General features: G+C 35.5%; 1 protein-coding gene across 2 annotated transcripts in view; it reads left to right on the forward strand.

Moving 5' to 3' along the window:
* The first annotated feature begins 212 nt into the window (after positions 1-212).
* Positions 213-26802, forward strand: part of LOC114322616 (uncharacterized) — a 36065-nt gene continuing 9475 nt past the window's right edge. Inside the window, exons 1-14 of one of the 2 annotated variants that reach the window (XM_082866988.1) lie at positions 213-316; positions 482-686; positions 3658-4248; positions 4713-6104; positions 6204-6528; positions 6841-7102; positions 7201-7417; positions 8330-8691; positions 10224-10370; positions 11844-11990; positions 13679-13825; positions 20317-20463; positions 21613-21748; positions 26724-26771. In XM_082866988.1, coding sequence (XP_082723114.1) covers positions 564-686; positions 3658-4248; positions 4713-6104; positions 6204-6528; positions 6841-7102; positions 7201-7417; positions 8330-8691; positions 10224-10370; positions 11844-11990; positions 13679-13825; positions 20317-20463; positions 21613-21745 — 3993 coding nt within the window. In that variant the 5' untranslated portion in view covers positions 213-316; positions 482-563 and the 3' untranslated portion in view covers positions 21746-21748; positions 26724-26771. Of the gene's footprint in view, positions 317-421; positions 687-3657; positions 4249-4712; positions 6105-6203; positions 6529-6840; positions 7103-7200; positions 7418-8329; positions 8692-10223; positions 10371-11843; positions 11991-13678; positions 13826-20316; positions 20464-21612; positions 21749-26723; positions 26772-26802 lie in introns of those variants that run through there. The other variant, XM_082866989.1, reaches the window with a different exon arrangement.

The raw sequence follows: 26802 nt of genomic DNA on the forward strand, positions 1-26802 counted from the left end.
ACACACATCACAAATATATACTCAACACTCTCTTTCTCTACAGGAGCCTTTTTTCTTGCTGCTCAAGGGCAGAGAGAGAGAGAGAGCGTGGGGGGTCCTGCTCTGGCCATGCTTTTGTATGTCTCTTCACTCTTGACTGTTCGTCAACTTCCTTTTTTTTATTTTTTTATTTTTTATATATATATATAAAATTTTTAACTTTCGTCATACAACAACACTTTCTCTGCGCATAATTGTACGGTATTTCCTTTTTCACCCATCTTTAAGGATATATGCATAGACAGCCGTGGATTGGATTGGATTGGAACCTTAAAAAGTAAGCTAAATGTATATGTACATTATTATCTTTATCTCAAAATGGAATCATTTACTTTGCCTTCTTCAATCTTCTGTTACTTACTTCACTTCTAAGCGAGTCTTCTCTCTCTATTCTCCCTCCACATACACATAATTGGATATTTCTGTGTGTGTGTGTTTTCAGGTTATCTTCTGAGCTCAGAAACTGAAGTGGGTATGTTGTTGGAATCCATAATTTTTGGCAAGTATAATATTGTATAACAGAGATGATGGGAATGGGCAGTAAAGGGCAGAATTCAGAAGAGCCCAACGAAGGTCAAGGCTTGATAGATTTGGTTTTTTCTTGGTCTCTTGCTGATGTACTCAACAAAGATCTTTACAAGGGCAAGGTTTGGAATTACATGTTCTCCCTCTTCCTAATTGCCTTCTTATGATAGTGTAGATATGTATCATAAACACTAGTCTATATATTGTGTTTTCAATCACAGTAACTGGTAGTCAGGCCCGTCGATAATCAACAGATAAATTTGTAGGCCCTTTACATTTTTTTTTCATTGAATGAAAAAAAATTTGAAGGTAAAAAACAAAAGATTTGTGTCAAAATCACAAAAAATACTTTGCATTATATTACAATAATTAATAAGTATCGCTTGATTCTTGCTCTTCTTATATTTTTTAAAAGTAAATAAATCAATCATACTTACATAATCTAATTTTTTTGAAAAATCATTTTTAATAGATAACAATGCTAATTATTCTAAATGGACCTTTTAATTTTTTTGAGTCAATTTATTTTAAATTAGTTTGGGCCTTCTTTAATTTGTTTTGGACTTAAAACATACTTAATATATTAAACTAAACTATAATAAGAGGGGGCTCTTTTTTGGGTCTATTGTCAATGGATAACAATGCTAATCTTTTTGAATGAGCCTTTTAATTTTTGAATGAGTCAATTTATTCTAAGTTAGTTTGGACCTTCTTTAATTTGTTTTTGGACTTAAAACATACCTAATATATTACACTAAATTATAATATGAGGGGTCCCTTTTTTGAATATAATTTGAGGGGCCCTAAGCCATGGCCTGGTGGGCTTATGACTAAGGCCGGCCCTGCTGGTAGTGGCATAGCCAGGATTTTGATTCAAGGGTGCACTATTACACTACAAGAAAATGCAGAATTGGCGACTAAAATAAGTATTTTCGTCGCTGAAAGTAGTACAAATGGCGACTAAAATCAGTTTAGTTGCCAAACTTGAGCACTTTTGCCGACTAAAGCGCTTTAGTCGCCGAATATAGGGCTTTTAGCAACTAAAAGTCAGTTTAGTCGCCGAATATAGGAGTTTTCGCGAATGAAAAAATTTTAGTAGCTAAAAGGCACAGTTTTTGGCGACTAAAAGCATTTAGTAGCCAAAACTATAGGTTTTGGCGACTAAAAAATACTTTAGTCGCCGAATATAGGTGTTTTACCGACAAACAAATTTTTTGTAGCCAAAAGTAAAGGTTTTTGGCTGCTAAAAAAAATTTAGTAGCTAAAAGTGGACAAATGGCGACTAAAACTGAGTTTAGTCGGCAAAAGTGGAGCTTTTGGCGACTAAAAATCAGTTTAGTCGCCGAAAATTGTTTTTTTGGGCGGAAATTAATGTATTTAGCGACAAAACAGCATTATTAGCCAAAAAGCATAGAATTGGCGACTAAAATTCATATTTAGTCGCCAAAAGTGCTCCCCTATTTTTTTTTTAGTAAATACTTTATTTTTTTTGTAAAATATATTAAATAAAAATAATTATTTATATATATATATATTGTTTTCTATTAATATCGGTCAATATATTATATAAATAATATATGTTGCATTTATATTCATGTGATGTTCTTGTGGCGCAGTGGGGAGAGTGTTGGTAAAGGTTTATAGAGGCTGGGACGTTAGTGGTTCGAAACCTGGGAGTAGCAAAGGCTGAAATTTTTTTTTTCGGAAAAATGCTTTCAGCGACTAAACTGTTTCGTCGCCAAATGTGTTGTTTTGGGCGACTAATGAGTTTAGTCGGCGATTCATGACCTATTGGCGACTAAAATAGTTGTCGCTAAATGGATAATTTGAAAAAGTGGAATTGAGTATTGGCGACCAAAAGTTTTGTCGCTGAAGACCTGACTTTTTGCCGACTAAAATGTTTTTAGTCGCCAAAACCTTGGGCGACCATTTATTTGCGACAACACTGGCGACAAAAAAAATCAGTCGGGGAAGGTATAAAAGTGACTTTTGGCGACTAAAAATGGACCTTTGGCGACTAAAAATTTAGTCGCCAAAGGTGATTTTTGTTGTAGTGTTAGATTGAATCCTTAGAGATATCAATCACAACTTAACCTAATTCAAATTTTATTTGCTGATAGAATGACCAAAGATGACGTCAAAATTATATGTTAAGAGTTATGTTTTAATTAATTCATAAATTTTTTTTTGTTGTTGATTTGCTATTTTAGTTCCTCAATATGATGATAATCACAATTTAAAATGTAATCACATACCTACAAAAGAGAGGAAGAGAGACATGAATGAGAGAAAAATAATTATAAGAGAATATTTTGACAAAATTAAAATTAAATATTTATAGTGGCGCCAAATTGTAAGGAATTTATTCAAAAAGAAAGATGGGATATAAATATTTAGAAACATATTTGAAATTAAAGGTGAGTTAAATAAAAAACTTTTCAGAATTAGAGGTGAAAGTGTGATTTTCAAAAAATGAGAGGGGCATGTGTCTCCTTAGTCCCCATGTGGCTCCGTCATTGGTAAGGGGATACGTATTGGTTTGGTATTGATGATATATTTGTTGATATTGGACACTATCAACCTATATATAAGTGAATATTAGTATTAGAAGTCTACAATTTCAGTATGTATCAGCCAACAAAATGCCAATATTTAACACCTTTATTCATTTTTATGTCATCTCTTCAAGGTTTAAATTCCATTTTGAGCCAAGTAGGGGCACTCACAAATATAATATGGCTAAATAGAATGACAGAAACTGTTATAATATTATTTTGCTTGTTTTTTCTGATTTCTTCTTAATTAGAATGAATAGCTAAAGTGCATGCAATTGCCACAATTGATCACCAAAAAAATTTATATGTTTAATTTAGTCCTTCAAGCTCATCTATCAACAAATGTTAATTACTGAAATAATTCTATTGATTCCAACTCTCTTTCTATTGCGGTCATAGATTTTGGAAGCAGAGGATCCCCTGCCATGACAACTCTTTTTGGGTCCCTTGCCACCATTTGCCCATTGCTAAAACTTCTTAGTGATGATTTTGTTAATAAGTACTTTTAACTCTTCATAATTGTGAACTTTTTTGACAGGTTAATCTAATTCCAAAGACATTTTCATCGACAAAAGATTACATGAAGTCATTTATCTACCCCCTTATTGAGGAAACGCATGCTGATTTACTCTCAAGCATAGAGATGGTGGCTCGTGCACCTACTCGTGAAATATTGACAGTTGAAACAACCAAAGGCTTTCCTAAAATGTTGCGCTACAATATCATATTAGAAAGAATGGAGAACACTGCAAATAATTATGAAGGAATGTATGAGCCTGCGGTCGGAGATCTCATTGCCTTGACAGAGCTCAGACCCAAGTGTATAGATGATCTTCATAGGCCTAACTCATCTTATCTTGTTGCTTTAGTTACAAAGACGAATGATGATTCTGATTGTTTTTGGATACAACAAGAAGAAAACAAAGATGATTCTGATGAACTTGAAATTAAAGTACTGTCATCGAATCTCATCATGTTTGCTGCAGATGAACTAGAGGATCAGAACAAGAAGAGAAAACTTTTTGCTGTTTATCTTACAAACATGATTACTAATATTCGTATATGGACAGCATTGAACTCAGAGGGGAACGTGAACATCATTAAAAGAGTACTGCAAACTGATTCTTCTGTAAGAATCAGAATATGTTTTCTTACTTTAAGTTATTACTTACACAAAACTTCCTTGGGACACTATCCACAGACTTCCGTCTGCTAGGCTTGTCCATGTAAACAACAAATGTTATTATATGGTTGTAAGCTTTTGAAAAGTAAGTATAGGAAGCATAATCTTTTCCCAGGAAAAAAAAAAAAAAAAACAAGTGCACAAAACGCAATGCTGGCATCACTGTCTTCATCCTAGATAGAGCCCACACTTTACCAGGATGAATGCAGTGCTACCATTCTATGTTCTTTGCAGTTTTCTATGAAGATTTTTTCTGTGTTTGTAGCATTATTGCCTTTCATATATATATAGCACTCCTTTCTCATTATTTGATTCATATTTATATTGCATTCTTTTCTTACTGGATTCAGTCTTGAGTAGATAAATACATTTGCTTGAATCATTTTCACTTGTTCTAACTTATTTTACAGATTGGGACCGAGTGTATTCACTGCTTGTACCAAGGGAATGACAGTGTTTCTCTATCCAGTGTGAGGAATGTCATAAGCTCATTTAATCTGGACGATTCCCAAAAGGCTGCTGTTCTAAGTTGTGTTGCTACAAGAGAATGTCATCATCAAAATACTGTCAAACTAATATGGGGTCCTCCTGGGACCGGGAAAACCAAGACAGTTGGTTCATTATTATTTTCTCTATTGAAGTTGAAATGCAGAACACTAACCTGTGCCCCAACCAACATTGCAGTGTTGGGAGTCACTGCACGGCTCATGAGTTTGGTTCGGGATGCATTCAAGGATGATCCTTATGGGTTGGGAGATATAGTATTGTTTGGTAATTGGAAGCGAATGAAGATCGATGAACATGAAGACCTTCTTGATGTATTTCTTGATTACCGTGTTTCTATGCTTTGGAAAGCTTTTGCTCCAGCGACTGGGTTGAACAAAAATTTGGAAGCGATGATCTGTTTACTTGAAGGCCCAGAAGAGCAGTACTGTTTGTATTTGGAAAATTGGGAAAAAGAAAAAAAGAAAAATGGTGAGGAGCCAGAGGAGACAAATTTTGGAGATAGGACTGCGAAAAGCAATCAAGACGAGGAGGATGATATTCATGATCAAGAAGACTTGAAACCAATGGATGAAAGCGCATTTTGGAGGAAGCAAATTGTTCAAACCTTGAAGGAAAACAAGAACAAGAAAAAACAGAAGAAAAAGGAGCCTTCTAAAAGAAAAAGCCAATTGAAGAGTGATAAAACAAAGGAGGAAAACAGAGGAGAAAGGGTGAACAAGTGTGGAAAACTTAAGACATTTGAGGAGTTCTTCATGGATAAATTTAAATCCATTGGAAATAATCTCATCTTTTTTATTCGAATCTTGTACACCCACATGCCAACTTGTATCATTTCATTGGAAGTAGCAAAAAAGATGATTAGAGCTCGTGATCTGCTAAAATCATTTCGAACTTTGCTGCATACTGATGTTGCTGCAAATAAGTTTTTGAGAGAACTCATTAATGGAACAGCAGATGTCGGAAACAGGATTAATGGATTCATGAAGTTGAGTTTTGTCAAGGCAGAGTGCCTTCAAGTACTCAAATTCCTTTGCAAAACCTTTTCTGTTCTAAATACTGCTGACAAATATGTAATTCGAAGTTTTTGCTTGCAAAATGCGTGCTTGATATTCTGCACTGCTTCAAGCTCTGCTAAGTTGTGTACAGAAGAAGAAAACCCACTGGAACTGTTGGTGATCGATGAAGCTGCTCAGCTCAAAGAATGTGAATCCACTATTCCATTACAGCTCTCTGGTATCCGTCATGCTATACTCGTTGGCGATGAACGACAACTTCCTTCAATGGTTCAAAGCAAGGTTTCTGATTTAATTTAATTTAATTTTGTCTTTGTGTTTATCAATCTTTTATAAAAATTGTTATCTTGTATTGACATCTTGAAAATCTATGCTTAATAGATATGCCAGAAGTGTGAATTTGGAAGAAGCTTATTCGAGAGGCTGGTGTTATTAGGGCATAAAAAGCATCTTCTTAGTATCCAATACAGAATGCATCCATCAATAAGCATGTTTCCGAATAGGGAATTCTATGACAATATGATTTCTGATGGTCCGAATGTCAAAGAGGGAACCTACGAGAGGCTTTTTCTTCAAGGAAGTATGTATGGCTCTTATTCCTTCATAAATGTAACCTATGGCCAAGAGGGCTTTGATAACAGACATAGCACAAAAAACATGGTGGAGGTAGCTGTGGCCGCCGATATTGTTGCAAGACTCTTTAAAGGTACTTCTTTTCTATTTATAGTCAATGGAAAGTTTTAGAATTCCCTGAAAACAAAAACAGAAAGCAGAACACAGAACACAGAAAATAAAACATTACCAAATGGGCTATAACTTTTTAGTGTTTTCTGCCTGAATCATGATCCATAAGTGAGGATTCTGATATCTGGCTGCATTATTCCCACTACAGAATCTGAGGCCTCAAAACAATTTTTTTGGTCAGTTTTCAAGTTTTTGGAAAACAAAAATAGAAACATAAGTATTACCAAACAAGCTGTAATTTTATATTGTTTTCTGCCTTAATTGTGATCTACAGAATCTAAGGCGTCAAAACAGAAGGTTAGGATTGGTTGCATATCACCATACAAGGCTCAAGTATTTGCACTTGAACAAAAATTTGGAAAAACGTACAACACAGATGCAAACTGTGACTTTTCTGTAAGTGTTCGATCTGTTGATGGGTTTCAAGGTGGTGAGGAAGATGTCATAATTATCTCTACTGTGCGATGCAATGGGCGTGGATCAGTGGGCTTTCTTTCCAATCGTCAAAGAGCCAATGTGGCTCTCACTCGAGCAAGGTATTGTTTTTTCCACAGCCGAACCTTGTGATAATTAAGCTCTACTTTACTGAGTGGTAATTTTTTTTTTTTTTTTTTTTTTTGTGGGGGTGGTATAGGCATTGCCTTTGGATTTTGGGGAATGGTGCTACTTTGATTAATAGCGGCAGTGTGTGGAAAAAATTAGTTGTAGATGCCAAGGCTCGGGGTTGTTTTTATGATGCGAATGATGACAAGAACTTAGCTCAAGCTGTTGGAGGCGCCTTAGTTGAGCTTAACCAACTTGATACATTACTCATGCCCGGTTCTTTTTTGTTTAGTAATACAAGGTGGAAGGTATATATATATATGCTCTCTTTAATTGTCAACAATTATACTATTAAAACCCTTTCATATCAAACATTTCCATGCATCGTATATTAAAAATTGCAACATGGTTGCAGAAATCAATGCTTTTTTCCTTAGAAGAGTTGTGTCAGAAGCTCCCTAGAAAGAATTATGAAAATTCTCCTGTTTGAAGTTGTGTTTTTGTTTTCCCAAAAAACACAAAAAAACTTAGGAGATGAACTGTTTCTTAACACAGTTTTTAGGAAACATCAAAAGGCTATTTTAGAATTATTGAGAACTGTTTTTGCATAAAACTGTAAATGATGATGGTTTCCTTAAACAAAGTGGTTTTCTCAAGAATAATTCAAGAAACAATTTGCCAAACAAGTTTCTTTTTTTCTTTTTTTTTTTGAAAAATAAAAACAAAACCACAAAGTAGTTTTTTGAATTTTCAAGAAACGTTTCTGCTGAAAAAAAAAAACGCATAGTGTTTTCCAACTTTTCATAGTATGTGTTTCTAAAAGCACCAAAATGAAAACACATCCAAACAAGTTTTCTTTTGCAATTTAGTTCATAATAGGAAACAATTTGCATATTCGTGAACTTGTTGACCTCAACTCTTATCATTTTGGTCATCTTAACTCTGCTCTTTCTGTGCTGATGGCAAGAAAAAGTTACTAATCAGATCCAAGTTTGGAAGATTTAGCAAGTAACTATTTGAATTTTTGCAATTAGATATTCAATGCTAGGTGTTACCATTCCATGTTTGTAGATGAGCTAAACTGTGTTTCCCAAACAAAAGCAATATGTACTTCATTCACAATAGAAATTAAATGTCTTTGGTTGATCACATGAATATTTTTTGTTCTTAAATTACAAGAAGTCTCACTATTTGATCGTCGCCCTTATTATTTGTTACAGGTTTGCTTTGGCGATGATTTTAGGAAATCCATGACTAGAATCAAGAACATAGAGATTCGTAAGAAAGTGCTTTCTCTCTTACAAAATCTTTCGAGTGGCTTGCATCAGAATCAGAAGAACAAAGTTCTAAACTTGAATGGGACTTCTTCTCAACTGTTGGAGGTGCACCAGGTCAATGAATTTCTGAATCTCATATGGAGCATAGACATTGTTAGGGAAAATTCAAAAGACATCCAGGTTATAAAGGTTTGGGACATTTTGCCATCGGCCAAGATACCTAAACTAGCAGAGCATTTCGATGACTTATTTGGGAATTATACAGTTGACAAGATGAACCACTGCAAATGCAGAAGACTCGAAGGGTACACAAGATGCACCTTTTTTTGCCATAATTTTCTTCCTAATTTATTTATTTATTGTCATGATCTAGAAGTTAAACTAGATGTTTTTTGATTAAATGATCTGTTCGATATAGTAATGATACAAAAATAAAAATAAAAATAAAAATGAAAATTTTGTTTGAAATGTTGGTCAAAACTTGCAGCTACTGAGCACAACATGACCATATTTTCCCCCCTCTTAAATGGCATGACAAAGGCACATATATAAATTACTATTGCTTTTGTTGTTTCTTGGTAAAGTTTCTTCAATAAGTAGAAGATAGAAGGTCGCAATTTTTTCAGTAATATTAACAGAACTTAATGACATTTCCATCAACCCTATCAGAATCATGCCACCATAATGCTTGCCACCGCCACAACAACCTAGCCTCCATCACACACCCCGTCGTTCCCACTGCCTCACTACCTTTGTCCTTTGACTACCCATCAGAATCATCATTTTATGAGCTTAGGGGATGACCCGGTGGTTTGGTCGTTGTACACTCCCAAGCTCATAGCAGGGTTTTAATCCCTGCGACGACCTTCCCCGTTCCCCGTCCCTGCAATTAGTGTCTTGTTTCATTTTTCATGTTCTTGAAAACAAAAACAATGGAAAGTTCGAAAACATCCAGCATTTTGATAGAGTTTATATTTTTTGCAAAAATAAGTTTTGAAAATTAAAAAAGTTTTGTTTGGTAACCATTTTGTTTTTAGTTTATATTTACAAAAATTTAAAAAACTATCATAAAAACTTATTTAATAATTTTTTTGGTTTATAAATGGTTGTCTCAATTTGAAAATTTGAGGAAAAAACGTAAACTCAAAAAATGTGTTTACGTTGGATTTTAAAAAGAAATTTAAAAATTTGACTAACAAAATTTTTTTTCAATTAATTTATTTTTTCATTTATTTTTTTTTCAATTTATTTTTTTTTTTCCAATTATAATGTGTATGATTCCATTGTCATAAAAAATAAAAAATAAATATAAATATTTTAGGCCTGAACAAACATATTTTTTATATTATGTTTTTAAAATTTTTCAACTATTTGTTCAAACCAAACGTATTTGTAGTTTATGTTATTCTAAAAAAAAAAAAATTCAGCTTATAAAATTTTTGTAAATATAAACAAAAAATATAAATGTTACCAAACACTATCATGATGTTTTATTTTCCAAAAAAGACTTTTTTTTTTTGCCTTTGCCTTCTCAAAAACAATTTTCAGAAGCGGTTTTTCAAACAAGTTTATTGCTTCTATTGTTTGTGTCTCCATTTCTCCGTCATTGTGTTGCCACTACCTCCATCTAGTCACGTATAAGCATCTTGCCTCCTGATATGCAATTTCTGTGTATAAGTTGTCTGTATCTCGTGCTATGTATTCTCCGGGGCATAAGGATTAGGGGAAAAGGAATTGGATTTTTTTTTGGTGGCAAAATTGAGAAGCTGTAGAAAGTTTCTCATAAAAAGGTTTTTTTTTTTTTTTTTGATTCTGTGTAATCTTTCATTTGCTACAGGAATTTAGTGGTTCCAGTGACTTCGCCAGCCAACTCAAGTTCTGGTACGAAGGCTAATCTGGCTGATGCTGATCATGTTCAGTTTTTACAAAGCCCAGTAGCTTCACTAAGTCTGAAGGATACACCAACGGGATCATCATATAGTAGGTGAGTACTTGGAAAATTCAGCCTTATTATAATCAGTCCTCTTTACTTGCAAACACAAGGTTAGAACCGTTAAAAAAACTAGTGGAAATGGCTGGCTTATTTTTATTTTTATTTTTATTTCCTTGTTTAATGTATTATTATTGGACACCGGGGATGTGGAGTCCAAAATGTACTACAACAAATCTAGGCTATTGTGACAAAATTTGGTCAAAAAATTTATTTTTGTCTTAGAATGTAACCCAAAAATGAAAAAATATTACTTTTGTCGTTTGTTTTAATTTTTTCTCAAAACTATAGGAGATGAAAAAATAAATTCGTCAGAAAAAATGAGGCACCAATTTTTTTCTCGTTGGTGCCAATTATTTTAGCTAATTGGAGACGGACAATTTTGTTACAAAATTTAAATTTGTTTTGTGAGAAAAGGAATTCGTCACTAATAAATTACAAAATTAATGACATTTCCATCGACACTATCAGAATCATGCCACCATAATGCTTGCCACCGCCACAGTAACCTAGCCTTTATCACACACCCCCTCGCTTCCACTGCCTCACTGCCTGTGTCCTTTGACTACCCATCAGAATCATAATTTTATGAGCCTAGTGGATGACCCGGTGGTTTCGTCGTTGTACACTCCCAAGCTCATAGCAGGGCTTTAATCCTTGCGACGACCTTCCCCGTTCCGCATCCCTGCAATTGGTATCTTTTTCCATTTTTCATGTTCTTGAAAACAAAAACAATGGAAAGTTCAATAACATCCAGCATTTTGATGTAGTTTACATTTTATGCAAAAATAAGTTTTGAAAATTGAAGAACTGATGTTTGGTAACCATTTTGTTTTCAATTTATATTTACAAAAATTTTAAAAACTATCATAAAAACTTGTTTAATAATTTTTTTGAGTCTATAAATGGTTGCCTCAGTTTGTAAATTTGAGGAAAAAACGTAAACTCAAAAAATTAGTTTACATTGAATTTTAAACAGAAATTTAAAAATTTGACTAACAAATTTTTTTTTTCAATTATTTTTTTTTTAAATTTTTTTTTAAAATTAAAATGTGTATGATCCCGTTGTCATAAATAATAAAAAATAAAGATAAATATTTTAGGTTAGAACAAACATATTTTTTAGTTTATGTTTTTTAAATTTTTTCAATATTTTGTTCAAATAGATGCGTTTGTAATATTTGTTTTTCTAAAAATAAACAAAAAATAATTTATAAAATTTTTGGAAACATAAACCAAAAACATAAACCTTACCAAACAATACCATGATGTTTTGTTTTCCAAAAAAGACTTTTTTTTTCCTTCTCAAAAACAATTTTCAGAAGCAGTTTTTCAAACAAGTTTATCGCTTCTATTATCTGTGTCTCTATTTCTCCTCCATTGAGAAGCTCTAGAAAGTTTCTCATAAAAAGGTTTGTTATTGTTTTTTTTTTTTTTTAATTCTATGTAATCTTTCAATTGCTACAGGAATTTAGCGGTTCCAGCAACTTCGCCAGCCAACTCAAGTTCTGGTACGAAGGCTAATCTGGCCAATACTGATCATGTTCAGCCTTTACAAAGTCGAGTAGCTTCACTAAGTCTGAAGGATACACCTGCGGGATCATTGTATGAAAGGTAAGTACTTGGAAAATTCAGCCTTATTATAATCAGTCCTCTTTACTTGCAACACAAGGTTAGAGCTGTTAAAAAAACTTGTGGAAATGGCTGGCTTATATTTATTTTTATTTTCATTTCCCTGTTTAATGTTTTATCAATGGACACGGGGATGTGGAGTCCAAAATGCACTACAACAAATCCAGGTTATTGCGACGAAATTTGGTGAATAAATTTATTTTCATCTTAGAATGTAACCAAAACATGAAGAAATATTACTTTTGTCGTTTGTTTTAATTTTTCACCAAACTATAGGAGACGAAAAAATAAATTCGTTAGAAAAAAGGAGGCACTAATTTTTTTCTCGTTAGCGCCAATTATTTAAGCTCACTGCAGACGGACATTTTTGTCATAAAATTTAATTTTTTTTTGCGAGAAAAGGAATTTGTCGCTAATAAATTCCAAACTTAATGACATTTCCATCAACCCTACCAGAATCATGCCACCATATTGCTTGCACCGCCACAATAACCTGGCCTTTATCACACACCCCCTCACTCCCACTGCCTTACTACCTGTGTCCTTTGACTACCCATCCGAATCATCATTTTATGAGCTTAGGGGATGACTCGGTGGTTTGGTCGTTGTACACACCCAAGCTCATAGCAGGGTTGTAATCCCAGCGACGACCTTCCCCGTTCCCTATCCCCACAATTGGTATCTATTTTCATTTTTCATGTTCTTGAAAACAAAAACAACGGAAAGTTCAGAAACATCCAGCATTTTGATATAGTTTATATTTTCTGCAAAAATATGTTTTGAAAATTAAAAATGTGTTGTTTGGCAACTATTTTGTTTTCAGTTTATATTTATAAAATTTTTAAAAACTATCATAAAAACTTGTTTGATTATTTTTTTGGTTCATAAATGGTTGTCTCAGCTTGCAAATTTGGGAAAAAAACGTAAACTAAAAAAATGAGCTTGCGTTGGATTTTAAATAGAAATTTAAAAATTTGAATAACAATTTTTTTTTCAAGTAATTTTTTTTTTCAAATATTTTTTTTTCAATTAATTGTTTTTTCAGTTATTTTTTTTTCAATTAATTTTTTTTAATTATTTTTTTTTCAATTATAATATGTATGATTCCCTTGCCATAAATAATAAAAAATAAATATAAATATTTTAGGCCTGAACAACCATATTTTTTAGTTTATATTTTTAAAAAATTTCAAATATTTTGTTCAAACCAAATGCGTTTGTAGTTTATGTTTTTTTAAAAATAAACAAAAATAAGTTTATAAAATATATGTAAACATAAACGAAAAACATAAACGTTACCAAATGCTACCATAATGTTTTATTTTCTAAAAAAGACTTTTTTTTTTCTTCTCAATAACAATTTCCAGAAGCGGTTTATCAAACAAGTTTATTTCTTCTATTATCTATGTCTGTATTTCTCCTCCATTGTGTTGGCACTACATCTGGTCACGTATAAGCATCTTGCCTCCTGATATGCAATTTTTGTGTCTAAGTTGTCTGTATCCCATGCTATGTATTCTTCGGTGCATAAGGATTAGGGGAAAAGGAATTGGATTTTTTTGGGTGGCAAAATTGAGAAGCTCTAGAAAGTTTCTCATAAAATGGTTTTTATTTTTGTTTGTTTGTTGTTTCTTTTTTTTCAAATCTATGTAATCTTTCAATTGCTACAGGAATTTAGCGTTTCCAGCGACTTTGCCAGCCAACTCAAGTTCTGGTACAAAGGCTAATCTGGCTGATGCTGATCATGTTCAGTTTTTACAAAGCCGAGTAGCTTCACCAAGTCTGAAGGATACACCTGCGGGATCATCATATAGTAGGTGAGTACTTGGAAAATTCAGCCTTATTATAATCAGTCCTCTTTACAAGCAACACAAGGTTAGAATCGTTAAAAAAACTTGTGGAAATGACTGGCTTATTTTTATTTTTATTTTCATTTCCTTGTTTAATGTTTTATCAATGGACACCGGGGATATGGAGTCCAAAATGCACTACAACAAATCTAGGCTATTGTGACGAAATTTGGTGAAAAAATTTATTTTCGTCTGAGAATGTAACCCAGACATGAAGAAATATTACTTTTGTTGTTTGTTTTAATTTTTCTCAAAAGTATAGGAGATGAAAAAATAAATTCGTCAGAAAAAATGAGGCGCCAATTTTTTTTTCTCATTAGCGTCAATTATTTTAGCTCATTGGAAGCGGTCATTTTTGTTAGAAAATTTAAATTATTTTTGTGAAAAAAGGAATTCGTCACTAATAAATTCCAAACTTAATGACATTTCCATCATCCCTATCAGAATCATGCCACCATAATGCTTGCCACCGCGACAATAACCTAGCCTTTATCACACACCCCCTCGCTCCAACTTCCTCACTTCCTGTGTCTTTTGACTACCCATTAGAATCATCATTTTATGTGCTTAGGGGATGACTTGGTGGTTTGGTCGTTGTACACTCCTAAGCTCATAGCAGGGTTTAATCCCTGTGACGACCTTCCTCGTTCCCCATTCCTGCGATTGGTATCTTTTTTCATTTTTCATGTTCTTGAAAACAAAAACAATGGAAAGTTTGAAAACATCCAGCATTTTGATATAGTTTATATTTTCTGCAAAAATAAGTTTTGAAAATTAAAAAAGTGTTGTTTTGTAACACTTAAGACAGAGTATATGAATTGAACAATTATTTTATCCAATGATTATTATTTGTTACACACTCTTGTGGAGATATATATACACTATGCTAAGATGATAAGTATAAGAAGATGAGAATGATAAGCATGCAACTAAGTGATCAATCTAAACTACAATTCGGAAGATTCTGGACTCTGTAAATCTTATCTCAACAACTCCCCTCAAGATGAACATTCGAGGGAACGAATTTGCAACTTGTCACGGAAGAACCGGAACGACTGTGCTAGGAGCCCTTTGGTGAAGATATTCGTAACCTGGTCCTTAGTGGAAATGAACTGAATTTGAACCTCTTGGCGAGCCACCCTTTCACGGATAAAGTGAAAATTAATCTCGACATGCTTGGTACGAGCATGGAAGATGGGGTTAGCCAATAAATAGGTAGCCCCAAGATTGTCACACCATAAAATCGGTGGGGCGGAGAATGACACACCGAGCTCAGAAAGTAAGGATGTAAGCCATGAAATTTCAGCGGATGTGTCAGCCAAGGCCTTGTATTTAGACTCAGTAGAGGAGTGAGCCATCGTCCGTTGCTTCCGAGAGGACCAAGACACTAAGTTGTCACCAAGAAAAACAGCATACCCACCCGTAGATTTACGATCATCAACACTACCTGCCCAATCGGTATCAGAAAAGGCTTGCAGACAAGTAGGAGAGGCGGATCGAATCAGAAGCCCAAAATCGCAAGTATGTTTGAGATAGCGAAGGATTCGCTTGACGGCTTGCCAGTGGTCTTCCGTCGGTGAATGCATAAATTGACAAACCTTGTTGACAGCAAAGGAGATATCCGGCCTTGTCAAGGTGACGTATTGAAGGGACCCAACCACCATGCGATAACGTGCAGGATCACCCAAGGGAGAGCCGTGAGCAGAAGTGAGCTTGGAGGTGGTGGAGATGGGCGTCTGAGCAGGCTTGGATTGATGCATACCAAACTTGGTTAATAAATCCAAAATATATTTTTGTTGAGAGAGTAATAACCCATAACACTGGTAATGAGCTTTAATTCCCAAAAAATAATGGAGAGCATCAAGATCTTTGATGGCAAATTCTTGGCCAAGAGTATGAAGTAGTTGTCGCATAAAATCTGAGGAGTTACCAATGAGCAATATGTCATCGACATAAATAAGGAGATAGACTAGAATACTGCCCTGTCGATAAATAAACAAAGAGCTATCTGCTTTTGATGGAGTAAAGTTGTGCTTGATTAAAAAACCAGTGAGGCGAGAAAACCAAGCACATGGAGTCTGTTTTAAACCATAGAGAGATTTGTGAAGCTTGCACACGAACGATGGATGATTGTCATCAACAAACCCAGATGGTTGATGCATGAACACCTCCTCTTGAAGAACACCATGTAGAAAGGCATTGTGAACATCAAGTTGACGAACCGACCAACCATATGAAGTAGCAAGAGACAAGACAGTGTGGATGGTAGTGGGTTTAACCACCGGACTGAAAGTTTTGAAATAATCAAGACCCTCTTGTTGATGAAACCCCTTTGCAACCAAGCGTGCCTTGTGACGCTCAATAGTACCATCGGCCCGACGTTTTATCCGAAACACCCATTTACAACTCACAATATTCATACTGGGAGTAGCGGGTTGCAAACTCCAAGTGCCATTTCTAATAAGGGCAGTAATTTCTGCCGTCATGGCTTGACGCCAAACGGGTGATTTATTTGCGGAAGTGAAACAGGTGGGTTAAAGGGATTCAACTGAAGTAGAAGAGGTGGCGAGTAATGCAGTGGCTTAGAAGACATATGGCGAAGAACCATTAGGTGAGTTTGCAAAGGAGCAGGAGAAGGGGGGGAAGGGGAAGTGAGGTCCACCATGAGATTAAGACCACGAGGATTATGCTAAAAGGAAGCCGGTATGGGAGGTAAGCTGGTAGGAATAATGGAAGAGGAGGTAGGGGACGGTGGGGAAGATGGCAGTGGTAAGGCAGTGGGTAAAGGAGGGATAAGAGGCGGAGACAGAGCCTGAACAGGTTGATGTTGAGCAGTGGCAACAGTGGGCCGTAGCCCAGCAGTGTGTAGCATGGGAGAAACAGGCCGTGAGATAGCAGGGGACGGGAAAGCAGCTGTGGAGGAGGATTGAAGTGGAGGAGTGAACACAGGAGAAGGAATGGAAGAAGACTCAACATGTATTGGTGACGCAAGATAAGGACCCGAAGAAGAGGGAGTGAGAATAGAAGAAAGGGGCCGTGGGGTTGAAAATGGAAAGGTCGATTCATCAAACCGGACATGGCGAGCTATATAAATGCGGGTGGTGACGGGATTGAGACATTGATAACCAAGGTGAGAGGGACTATATCCAAGAAAAGCACACGGAGTGGACCGAAAAGACATTTTATGTTTGTTGTAAGGGCGAAGAAATGGAAAACAAAGACACCCAAAATTTTTAAAAAATTTATAGTCCGGGGATTTTGCGAAAAGACATTGTAGAGGAGAAAGATTATTAGTGACCCTAGACGGCATGCGATTAATGAGGTAAACAGTAGTTTCAAACGCAAAGTCCCAATATTTATAAGGCATAGATACATGAGCAAGAAGGGTGAGACCGGTTTCAATAATATGACGGTAACGGTGTTCCACCGGGCCATTCTGCTCATGGGTATGTGGACAGGGGTGACGGTGAATAATGCCCACGGGTTGAAAATATGTATTGAGTTTGCGATATTCACCACCCCAATCGGTTTGAATAATTTTAATTTTGCGTGAGAATTAGCGTTCAACCAAAGCTTGAAATTTAGGAAATATTGGGAAAACATCAGATTTATGAGAGATAGGAAAATACTAAATAAAATTTGAATAATCATCTAGAAATATTACAAAGAATTTGTGACCATTACTGGACAATACTGGGGATGGACCCCAAACATCACTAAAAACTAGATCTAAAGGAGCTAAACTACGACTGTAGGAAGATGGTAAGGAGAGCCTTGATGATTTGCCAAGTTGACAAGCAAGACACATTGCAGCAAGGGACTTGTTGGAAACCGGAAGATTATGAGACCGGAGAATTTGACGAAGGACACGGTGATGTGGATGACCAAGACGACCATGCCAATAGGTGGAGGACACATCTTCGGAGGAGAGTGCAGTAGGAGAAACTGGGGAAGGAGAGAAGCGGTAAAGACCACCATCATTCTTGCCGTGGAGTAGAACTTTCTTGGAGAGTTGATCCTTAACCAAAAAATGTGAGCGGTAAAATTCAAAGAAAACGTTATTATCTTTAGTAAATTGATGAACCGATAATAAAGATTTCGAAAATGTGGGCACATGAAGAACAGGGGAAACTGTAAAAAAAGGTGGAGGGAGAGGTGATAGAGGATGAACCAATATGAGAGATAGGAATACCCATACCGTTGCCAACCCAAAGATGAGAAGGGCTATGATAATCTTCAATGTGAGAGAGAAAGGCAAGATCCGAGGTGACATGGTGAGTGGCCCCGGTGTCCGGAAACCAGTTATACTGAGAGAAGGAGGAGAAACTTGGATCACCAGAAGTGCTGGAAGAAGACGGGCAGAAAAGAGTGAAATGTGCACTTGGAGCCACAGTTCGATCAAAACGATGATAGCATTGAGCGGCAGTGTGACACATGCGGGTGTAAAGTTGACAGCGCACTCTGGTGTCATTGGAGGGTGTAGGAAGAAGACTGTCATAGGATGAGCCTGAGCCAAGAAACGTGGGACGAACACCCCCGATAGAGCCAGAACCATAAGAAGGAAAAGAACGATCACGGTTGCGTCCACGACCACGGCCACCACGGGTTGAACCACCACGAAATCGGCCTCGGGAAGTAGTGTGAGTGAAATTGGCTTATGGAGCAGTAATAGAGGCCAGAGGCGTAGTGTCCCGACGGTGAAGGAATTCATGACTTAAGGGAAGACTATGCAATTTGGAAAAAGAAACAGGGTCCGAACGAGCGGTGAGGGTCATGATGAGATCTTTAAAATCAGAGCGAATGCCTTGGAAAACATATAAATTAAACTGTGCTGATGAAAGAGGTGCACCAGCAGCGGCAAGTTCATCGGCAAAAGATTTGGCCTCCTGAAGATAAACGGCGGCAGGACGATCATTTTGCTTGAGTTGTTGAAGACCCAGACGGAGTTGGAGCAGCCGAGTATGAGACGGAAAAGTAAGGGATTGCTCAAGAGTGAGCCACAGTGCGCGAGAAGAAGTGCAACCAACAGCGAGGGGAAGAATATCCTCTGAAAGAGAAGCGATAAGAAGACTCAAAATGAGTTGATCTTGTCGTTCCCAAACAAAGTGGGCAGGGTTGGTTGTGACTGTACCATCAATGGTAGTAGTGGACTGCGGGCAAGGAAGTGTACCGTCATTTTATTGAAAGAGATATTGGCCACAAAGATAAGGGAAAATTTTTTTAGATGTGAGTTTGAGAGAGATAAAATGGTGGGCATGGATAAGGGATGAAGAAGATGAAGGTGGTACAGAATTAGATGAAGTAGCAGTAGTGTTATTAGAGGAAGAAATTTCGGATGCCATGAGAAGATTGGCTCTGATACCAACTTGAGACAGAGTATATGAATTGAACAATTATTTTATTCAATGATTATTATTTGTTACACACACTTGTGGAGATATATATACACTAAGCTAGGATGATAAGTATAAGAATATGAGAATGATAAGCATGCAACTAAGTGATCAATTTAAGCATGCAACTAAGTGATCAATCTAAACTACAATTCGAAAGATTCTGGACTCTGTAAATCTTATCTCAACAGTAACCATTTCGTTTTCAGTTTATATTTACAAAAATTTTAAAAAATGTTGTAAAAACTTGTTTGATAATTTTTTTGGTTCATAAATGGTTGTCTTAGTTTGTAAATTTGAGGAAAAAGCGTAAACTCAAAAAATAAGTTTAGTTGGATTTTAAATAGAAATTTAAAAATTTGACTAACAAATTTTTTTTTTCAATTAATTTTTTTTTCAAATAATTTTTTTTTCAATTAATTGTTTTTTTAATTTTTTTTTTCAAGTACTTTCTTTTTCAATTAATTTTTTTGATTAATTTTGTTTTTCAATTATAATGTGTATGATCCCATTGTCGTAAATAATAAAATATATATATAAATATTTTAGTCCAGAACAAACATATTTTTTAGTTTATGTTTTTAAATTTTTTTAAATATTTTGTTCGAAACAAATGCGTTTGTAGTTTATGTTTTTCTAAAAATAAACAAAAATCAATTTATAAAATTTTTGTAAACATAAACCAGAAAACATAAACGTCACCAAATGCTACCAGGATGTTTTATTTTGCAAAAAAGACTTTTTTTTTCTTCTCAAAAACAATTTTCAAAAGCGAAGTTTATTGCTTCTATTATCTGTGTCTCTATTTCTCCTCCATTGTGTTGCCACTATCTCCATCTGGTCACGTATAAGCATTTTGCATCCTGATAAGCAATTTTTGTGTCTAAGTTGTCTGTGTCTCATGCTATGTTTTCTTCGGGGCATGAGGATTAGGAGAAAAGGAATTGGATTTTTTTTTGGTGGCAAAATTGAGAAGCTCTAGAAAGTTTCTCATAAAAAGGTTTTTGTTTTTGTTTATTTATTTATTTATTTTTTTAATTCTATGTAATCTTTCAATTGCTATAGGAATTTAGCAGTTCCAGCGACTTCGCCAACCAACTCAAGTTCTGGTACGAAGGCTAATCTGGCTGATGTTCATCATGTTCAGTTTTTACAAAGCCGAGTAGCTTCACCAAGTCTGAAGGATACACCTGCGGGATCATCATATAGTAGGTGAGTACTTGGAAAATTCAGCCTTATTATAGTCAGTCCACTTTAATTGCAACACAAGGTTAGAATCGTTAAAAAAAACTTGTGGAAATGGCTGGCTTATTTTTATTTTTATTTTTATTTCCTTGTTTAATGTTTTATCAATGGACACTGGGGATATGGAGTCCAAAATGAACTACAACAAATCTAAGCTATTGTGACGAAATTTTGTGAAAAAATTTATTTTTGTCTGAGAATGTAACCCAGACATGAAGATAACCCAGACATGAAGAAATATTGCTTTTGTTGTTTGTTTTAATTTTTCTCAAAACTATAGGAGACGAAAAAACAAATTCGTCAGAAAAAATGAGGCACCATTTTTTTTTCTCGTTAGCGCCAATTATTTTAACTCATTGGAGACAGACATTTTTGTCATAAAATTTAAATTTTTTGCGAGAAAAGGAATTCGTTACTAATAAATTCCAAACTTAATGACATTTCCATCAACCCTATTTGAATCATGCCACCATAATGCTTGCCACCGCCTCAATAACCTAGCATCTATCACACACCCCCTCGCTCCCATTGCCTCACTACCTGTATCCTTTGACTACCCATCAGAATCATCATTTCATGAGCTTATGGGATGACCCAGTGGTTTGGTCCTTGTACGCTCCCAAGCTCATAGCAGGGTTTTAATCCCTGCGACGACCTTCCCTATTTCCTATCCCTGCAATTGGTATCTTTTTCGTCTTTCATGTTCTTGAAAACAAAAACAAATGGAAAGTTCGGAAACATCCAACATTTTGATGTAGTTTATGTTTTCTTGTAATGTTTTATTTTCCAAAAAAGACTTTTTTTTTTTTCCCCTTCTCAAAAACAATTTTCAGAAGCGGGTTTCAAACAAGTTTATTGCTTCTATTATTTGTGTCTCTATTTCTCCTCCATTGTGTTGCCACTACCTCCATCTGGTCATGTATAAGTATCTTGCCTCCTGATATGCAATTTCTGTGTCTAAGTTGTCTGTATCTCATGGTATGTATTCTTTGGGGCATGTGGATTAGGGTAAAAGGAATTGGATTTTTTTTGGTGGCAAAATTGAGAAGCTCTAGAAAGTTTCTCATAAAAAGGCTTCTTTTTTTTTAATTCTATGTAATCTTTCAATTGCAATAGGAATTTAGCGGTTCCAGCGACATGGCCAGCCAACTCTAGTTCTGGTACAAAGGCTAATCTGGCTGATGTTGATCATGTTCAGTTTTTACAAAACCGAGTAGCTTCACAAAGTCACACCTGCGGGATCTTATAGTAGGTGAGTACTTGGAAAATTCAGCCTTATTATAATCAGTCCTCTTTACTTGCAACACAAGGTTAGAACCGTCAAAAAAACTTGTGGAAATGGCTGCCTTATTATTATTTTTATTTTCATTTCCTTGTTTATTGTTTTATCAATGGACACCGGGGATGTGGAGTCCAAGATGCACTACAACAAACTAGGCTATTGTGACGAACTAAACATAACTTTTAATTTTGTCATAAAAAATCAAAAGAAGTTGAATTTTTTTAGACTAAAATTTTAATTTAGTAAGAAAATTTTCTTAGCACATAAAGAAGCCAAATATTTTGGTATCTTACAAAAAATTGAGCGCGTCTAAAATTAGTGATTGGTGACAAATTATTTGTCCCAAAAATAATCTACCTGTATCACTCTTGAGAAGAAAAATAAAATGAAAAGTTTTATTAAAAGAGATAGAAGAAACGACAAATAGGGAAGAAGCTGGCCAGAAAGGGAACGGTGGAGAGAGATAAAAGGAACGAACTCACGGCAGAGAGACTCAGTGAAGAAGAAAACTCTCTCTGTTCAACCAAGTTTGGAACCTATTTGTTCTAGGGTTAAAATTTGGAGATTTGAAAAAAAAAAAAAAAGTTTTTGATTTGGGGATTTCAATTGAAAAAATAGAGTTTTGATTGAGGACCTAAAAAATTAGTTTTAGGTTTTGATTGTATAAAAGAAATTATTTTGTTGAATCTAAAATTTTAGTGTGTTTGTTGAATTTAAAACATGTAATTGTATAAAAATTAGTTTATTGAGATGTATAAATAATTAAACTAATTAATTTAAACAGTCGTAAAAATCTTATAGTTATCATGCCATTCATTTTGTGATTATTTATGAAAATTGGTAGCCCATATATATATATATATATATATATTTTTTTTTGGGGTTCGTTTGTCTTGTTTTCTTTGTTTTCTAGACTTTCAATCCTTTGGTTGGTGAATCATTTAGGGTGTGTTTGGTAACGTTTACGTTTTCAGTTTATATTTACAAAAATTTTATAAACTGATTTTTGTTTATTTTTAGAAAAACATAAATTACAAACGCGCTTGGTAATTGACAAATTGTTTAAAAAAATTTTAAAATGAAAAAAAGAGTGAGAAATGGCAAGTGGTGGCAAGTGGCTGCGGAAGACGGTGGTGGAAAGTGGTGACGGCAAGTGACTGGGTGGGTGGGTGGGTGGGTAGGCGGGTGGGTGGGCGACGGTGGCGGGTAGTGGGTGGTGGTGGTGGTGGTGGCGGGTAGTGGGTGGTGGTGGGTGGCGGATGGTGGGTGGTGGTGGGTAGTGGCGGGTGGGTGGTGGGTGGTGATGGTGGATGCTCTACAAGAAAAAACACTTTCTGTGACCAACATTTTGGTCGTGAAAAGTACCATATTTAGTCGCTAAAACCTTTTCGCGACCAAAATATGTTGGTCGCTAAAATCTCGTCACAGATAGTTTTCTGCGACCAAAAAAGCCTTTGGTCACTAAAAGTGACCATTCGCGACCAACTTTTTTGGTCGCGGAAAGTCCAATTCATATTAGCCAAAAGTAAACTTTTAGCGATCAAAGATAAGTTGGTCGCCAAAAGTCAGCGCCTTGACCGAAAAAAAATAATTCTTTTGTGCTCCCTAGGACTTGAACTCCTGACCAAGGAGTCACCATGCACCCAATCCACTCTGCCAATAACATACTTCTTGTTCATATTTGGCAAAAAAAATATATAACCCATAAAAATTGGGTTATATATTATTTTATAAAACTTTTAATGCCTAAATAGAAAAATAGCATGTAATTACTGTAGTATCATTTTTTTTAAAATTTATCCCGCCATAACTTTCTGCGACCAACTTTTTTTTTTTGGTCGCCAAAGTGTAATCTTCCGCGACCAAAAAAGCCTCTAGTCGCCAATAGTAAACTTTTCGCGACCAACTTTTTTTTTTGATCGCCAAAAGGTGATCTTCCGCGACCAAAAAAGCCTTTGGTCGCCAATAGCATACTTTCCGCGACCAACTTTTTTTTTTGGTCGCCAAAGGGTAATCTTCCACGACCAAAAAAGCCTTTGGTCGCCAATAGTATACTTTCTGCAACCAACTTTTTTTTTTGGTCGCCAAAGGGTATACTTTCCGTGACCAACTTTTTTTTTGGTCGCCAAAAGGTGATCTTCTGCGACCAAAAAAGCCTTTAGTCGCCAATAGTATACTTTCCGCGACCAACTTTTTTTTTGGTCGCCAAAAGGTGATTTTCCGCGACCAAAAAATTGTGGTCGCCAAAAGTTAAATTTTAGTCGCAGAAAGTGGACTATTTGCGACCAAAAAAAAAAAAAGGTGGTCGCCAAAAGTGTTTTTTCTTGTAGTGATGGGTGAGTGACGGTGGCGGGTGGTGGATGGTAGCAAGTGGGTGGTGGTGGTGGTGGTGGCGGCGGCGGGTGGTGGGTGGTGGTGGTGGCAGGTGGGTGGCGGATGGCGAGTGGGGGTGGGTGGTGGTGGTGGTGGATGGGTGGGTGACGGTGGCGGGTGGTAGGTGGTAGCGAGTGAGTGGTGGTGGTGGTAGTGGCAGGTAGGTGGCGGGTGGGTGGTGGGTGATAGTAGTGGTGGTGGTGGTGGTGACGGGTGGGTGGCAGGTGGCTAGTGGTGGTAGGTGGCGGGTGGGTGGTGGGTGATAGTAGTGGTGGTGGTGGTGGTGACGAGTGGGTGGCAGGTGGCTGGTGGTGGTAGGTGGCAGGTGGCTGGTGAGTGGTGGCGGACGGTGGATGGTAGTGGCGAGTGGTGGGTAGATGGCTGGTGGGTGGGTGGTGGTGGCGAGTGGGTGGGTGGTGGCTGGTGGTGGCGGGTGGTGGCTGATGGTGACTGGTGGGTGGTGAGTGGTGGTGGCAGGTGGTGGTGGAGGGTGGGTGGTGGTGGCAGAAGACGGTGGTGGAAAATGGTGGCGGGTGGTGGCTAGTGTTGGGTGGTAAAAAAAAAAAACTCAAAACTCAAAACGGAAACACATTTTTTGTGTTTTCATTTTTTGCCCAAATTTATAAACTGAGACCACTGATTTATAAATCAAAAATTTTACCAAACAAGTTTTTATTTGAGTTTTTAAAATTTTTGTAAATATAAACAGAAAACTGAAAACGTAAGTGTTACCAAACGTCACCTTAAACTTTTCAAGATCATTATTTGTTTATTCTCTCTTACCAATTATCATAACCACTTCTTGATTACTTGCAACTTTGCGTTGGTAATTTATTTAGGAAAACTAGTAGCCTAGATTTATAGTAAACTTTTTCTCAGGAATTGTCAAAGATGTCTATCTAGAAATAGTTTTGTTATTACTTCAACTCGTATACAACTCTGAGTTATTATTTGTTGAGTAAATTTTAGAGTTTGTGGGCTTTGTGCCATTTCAGTTCTAGGGGAAAAAAAAAAAGGAAAAAAAAGGAGAAGCTAATACTAATATTCCCAAACCACCCTTTAATATTATTGGTTGAAATTGTAGATGATTTTTGCGGAGGTACGGATGATTTTATTTGTAATTGCTAGTTGTTTGGTGATTTTGCTTCTAGATAGAATGATATAGACTGATTTAGTGGTTTATGTGTTCTATTTTAATCTTTGTTGTAATTAGTTCTCAATTTTAGTATATGTAGATTTGTGGAATGGTTTAAGTTCCGTTCAGGGTCTATTCTTCTTCAGATGGCCTACTGGAAGAAGGCAACAAATATAACGAAACAAAACGAATAGGATTACATCTTTCTTGATTTTTTTTTCCTCAATTGCTTTATGGAGATTTTTTTTTTCTTTTTTTTCTTGTTATGGACTAATTTGTAGTGCAAGATTTGACTTCTTCATATGGTTGGGGATGCGCATTTTGTGGTGAAGTTTGCTCAATTAATAGGAAGTTCAATAGCTGTGTCATATCTCCCACTATACGAGTGTTTAATAGGAGTCGGAAAGAAATTGAAATTGAGAGAGATTTGAAGCTAATTTAATAATTTTTATGAACACTCTACATGATTCAACACAAATAGATTAAGACATTTAAAAACAAATCTTGATATAAATTTTTATAGGAGCTGTTATAATGCTTCATGGTCTTAAGCTATTCAATATGGCCTATTTGATTGGTGAAAGTTTCTTTTTAAATATATATATTTATTTACATGTGATTCATTCTAGAGACATGTGATATTTTGTTGGACCTTCATTTAGTCCTATTCCCTTCATAATACATGTGAAAAATTAATCTATTATAAATTTATGAGGAAATAAAGTTAGATGTTTAACTACATACTAAAATACTAACACACCAATATTTATATACATCATTAAGATATGTTTTTTTGTGAGTTTTGAACTCTTTTTCTCTCTCTTTTTTTTTTTTTTTTTTTTAAAATTAGAGAACCATACACACAATATTCTCAATTATGTTTGATGTCACATATGAGTGTATTTCTTTCTAATGGATTGGGAATGCTATTTGATATATTGACTCAGAATTTCTAATAAATCAATATATGTGGGAGTTTGGCAGCCTCAACTCTATTTTAGTGTCCTAGCAAAGATGCCTATTCCCCTCTTAGTTTCCGATTACTTATTAAATTATATATGTATACATTGCAGCTCTATTTTCTTTTTCTATTTTTTTATTTTTTAACAAACCCTTATCACATGGTGCTCTCATCAGTTTCATAAATCTATAGTATATCATAATTGGATTGGATAGTGAACAGTTTTGGATTTATCTTTTAGAAAACAAATCTTTTCAATTTTGTTTAAGGAAGTAGTGAATTTATGAATTTGGGAGGTACTCAGGTTGATTGTTTCATAAGAGTCTAAAGAACATCTAGATTCTTGTAGTTCACTAAGCTTGCTAATAATGTTTAGGAAGACATCTTATTTGCTTTGCTTTAGTCTTTCTTCTTCTTCTCTCTCTTTTTTTTTTTTTTTTTTTTGGCATGCGTCTAATGTGCATTTTGGGATACAGGTTCCATCTAACATTGATTCTTATTGCAACAGTATGCTGCTGGATAATGTAAGTTTGATTTTTAGCTGAACTTTCTTCT

The sequence above is a fragment of the Camellia sinensis genome, chromosome 4, assembly GCF_055761805.1.
Source record: "Camellia sinensis isolate YWXY chromosome 4, ASM5576180v1, whole genome shotgun sequence".
NCBI lineage: Eukaryota > Viridiplantae > Streptophyta > Magnoliopsida > Ericales > Theaceae > Camellia > Camellia sinensis.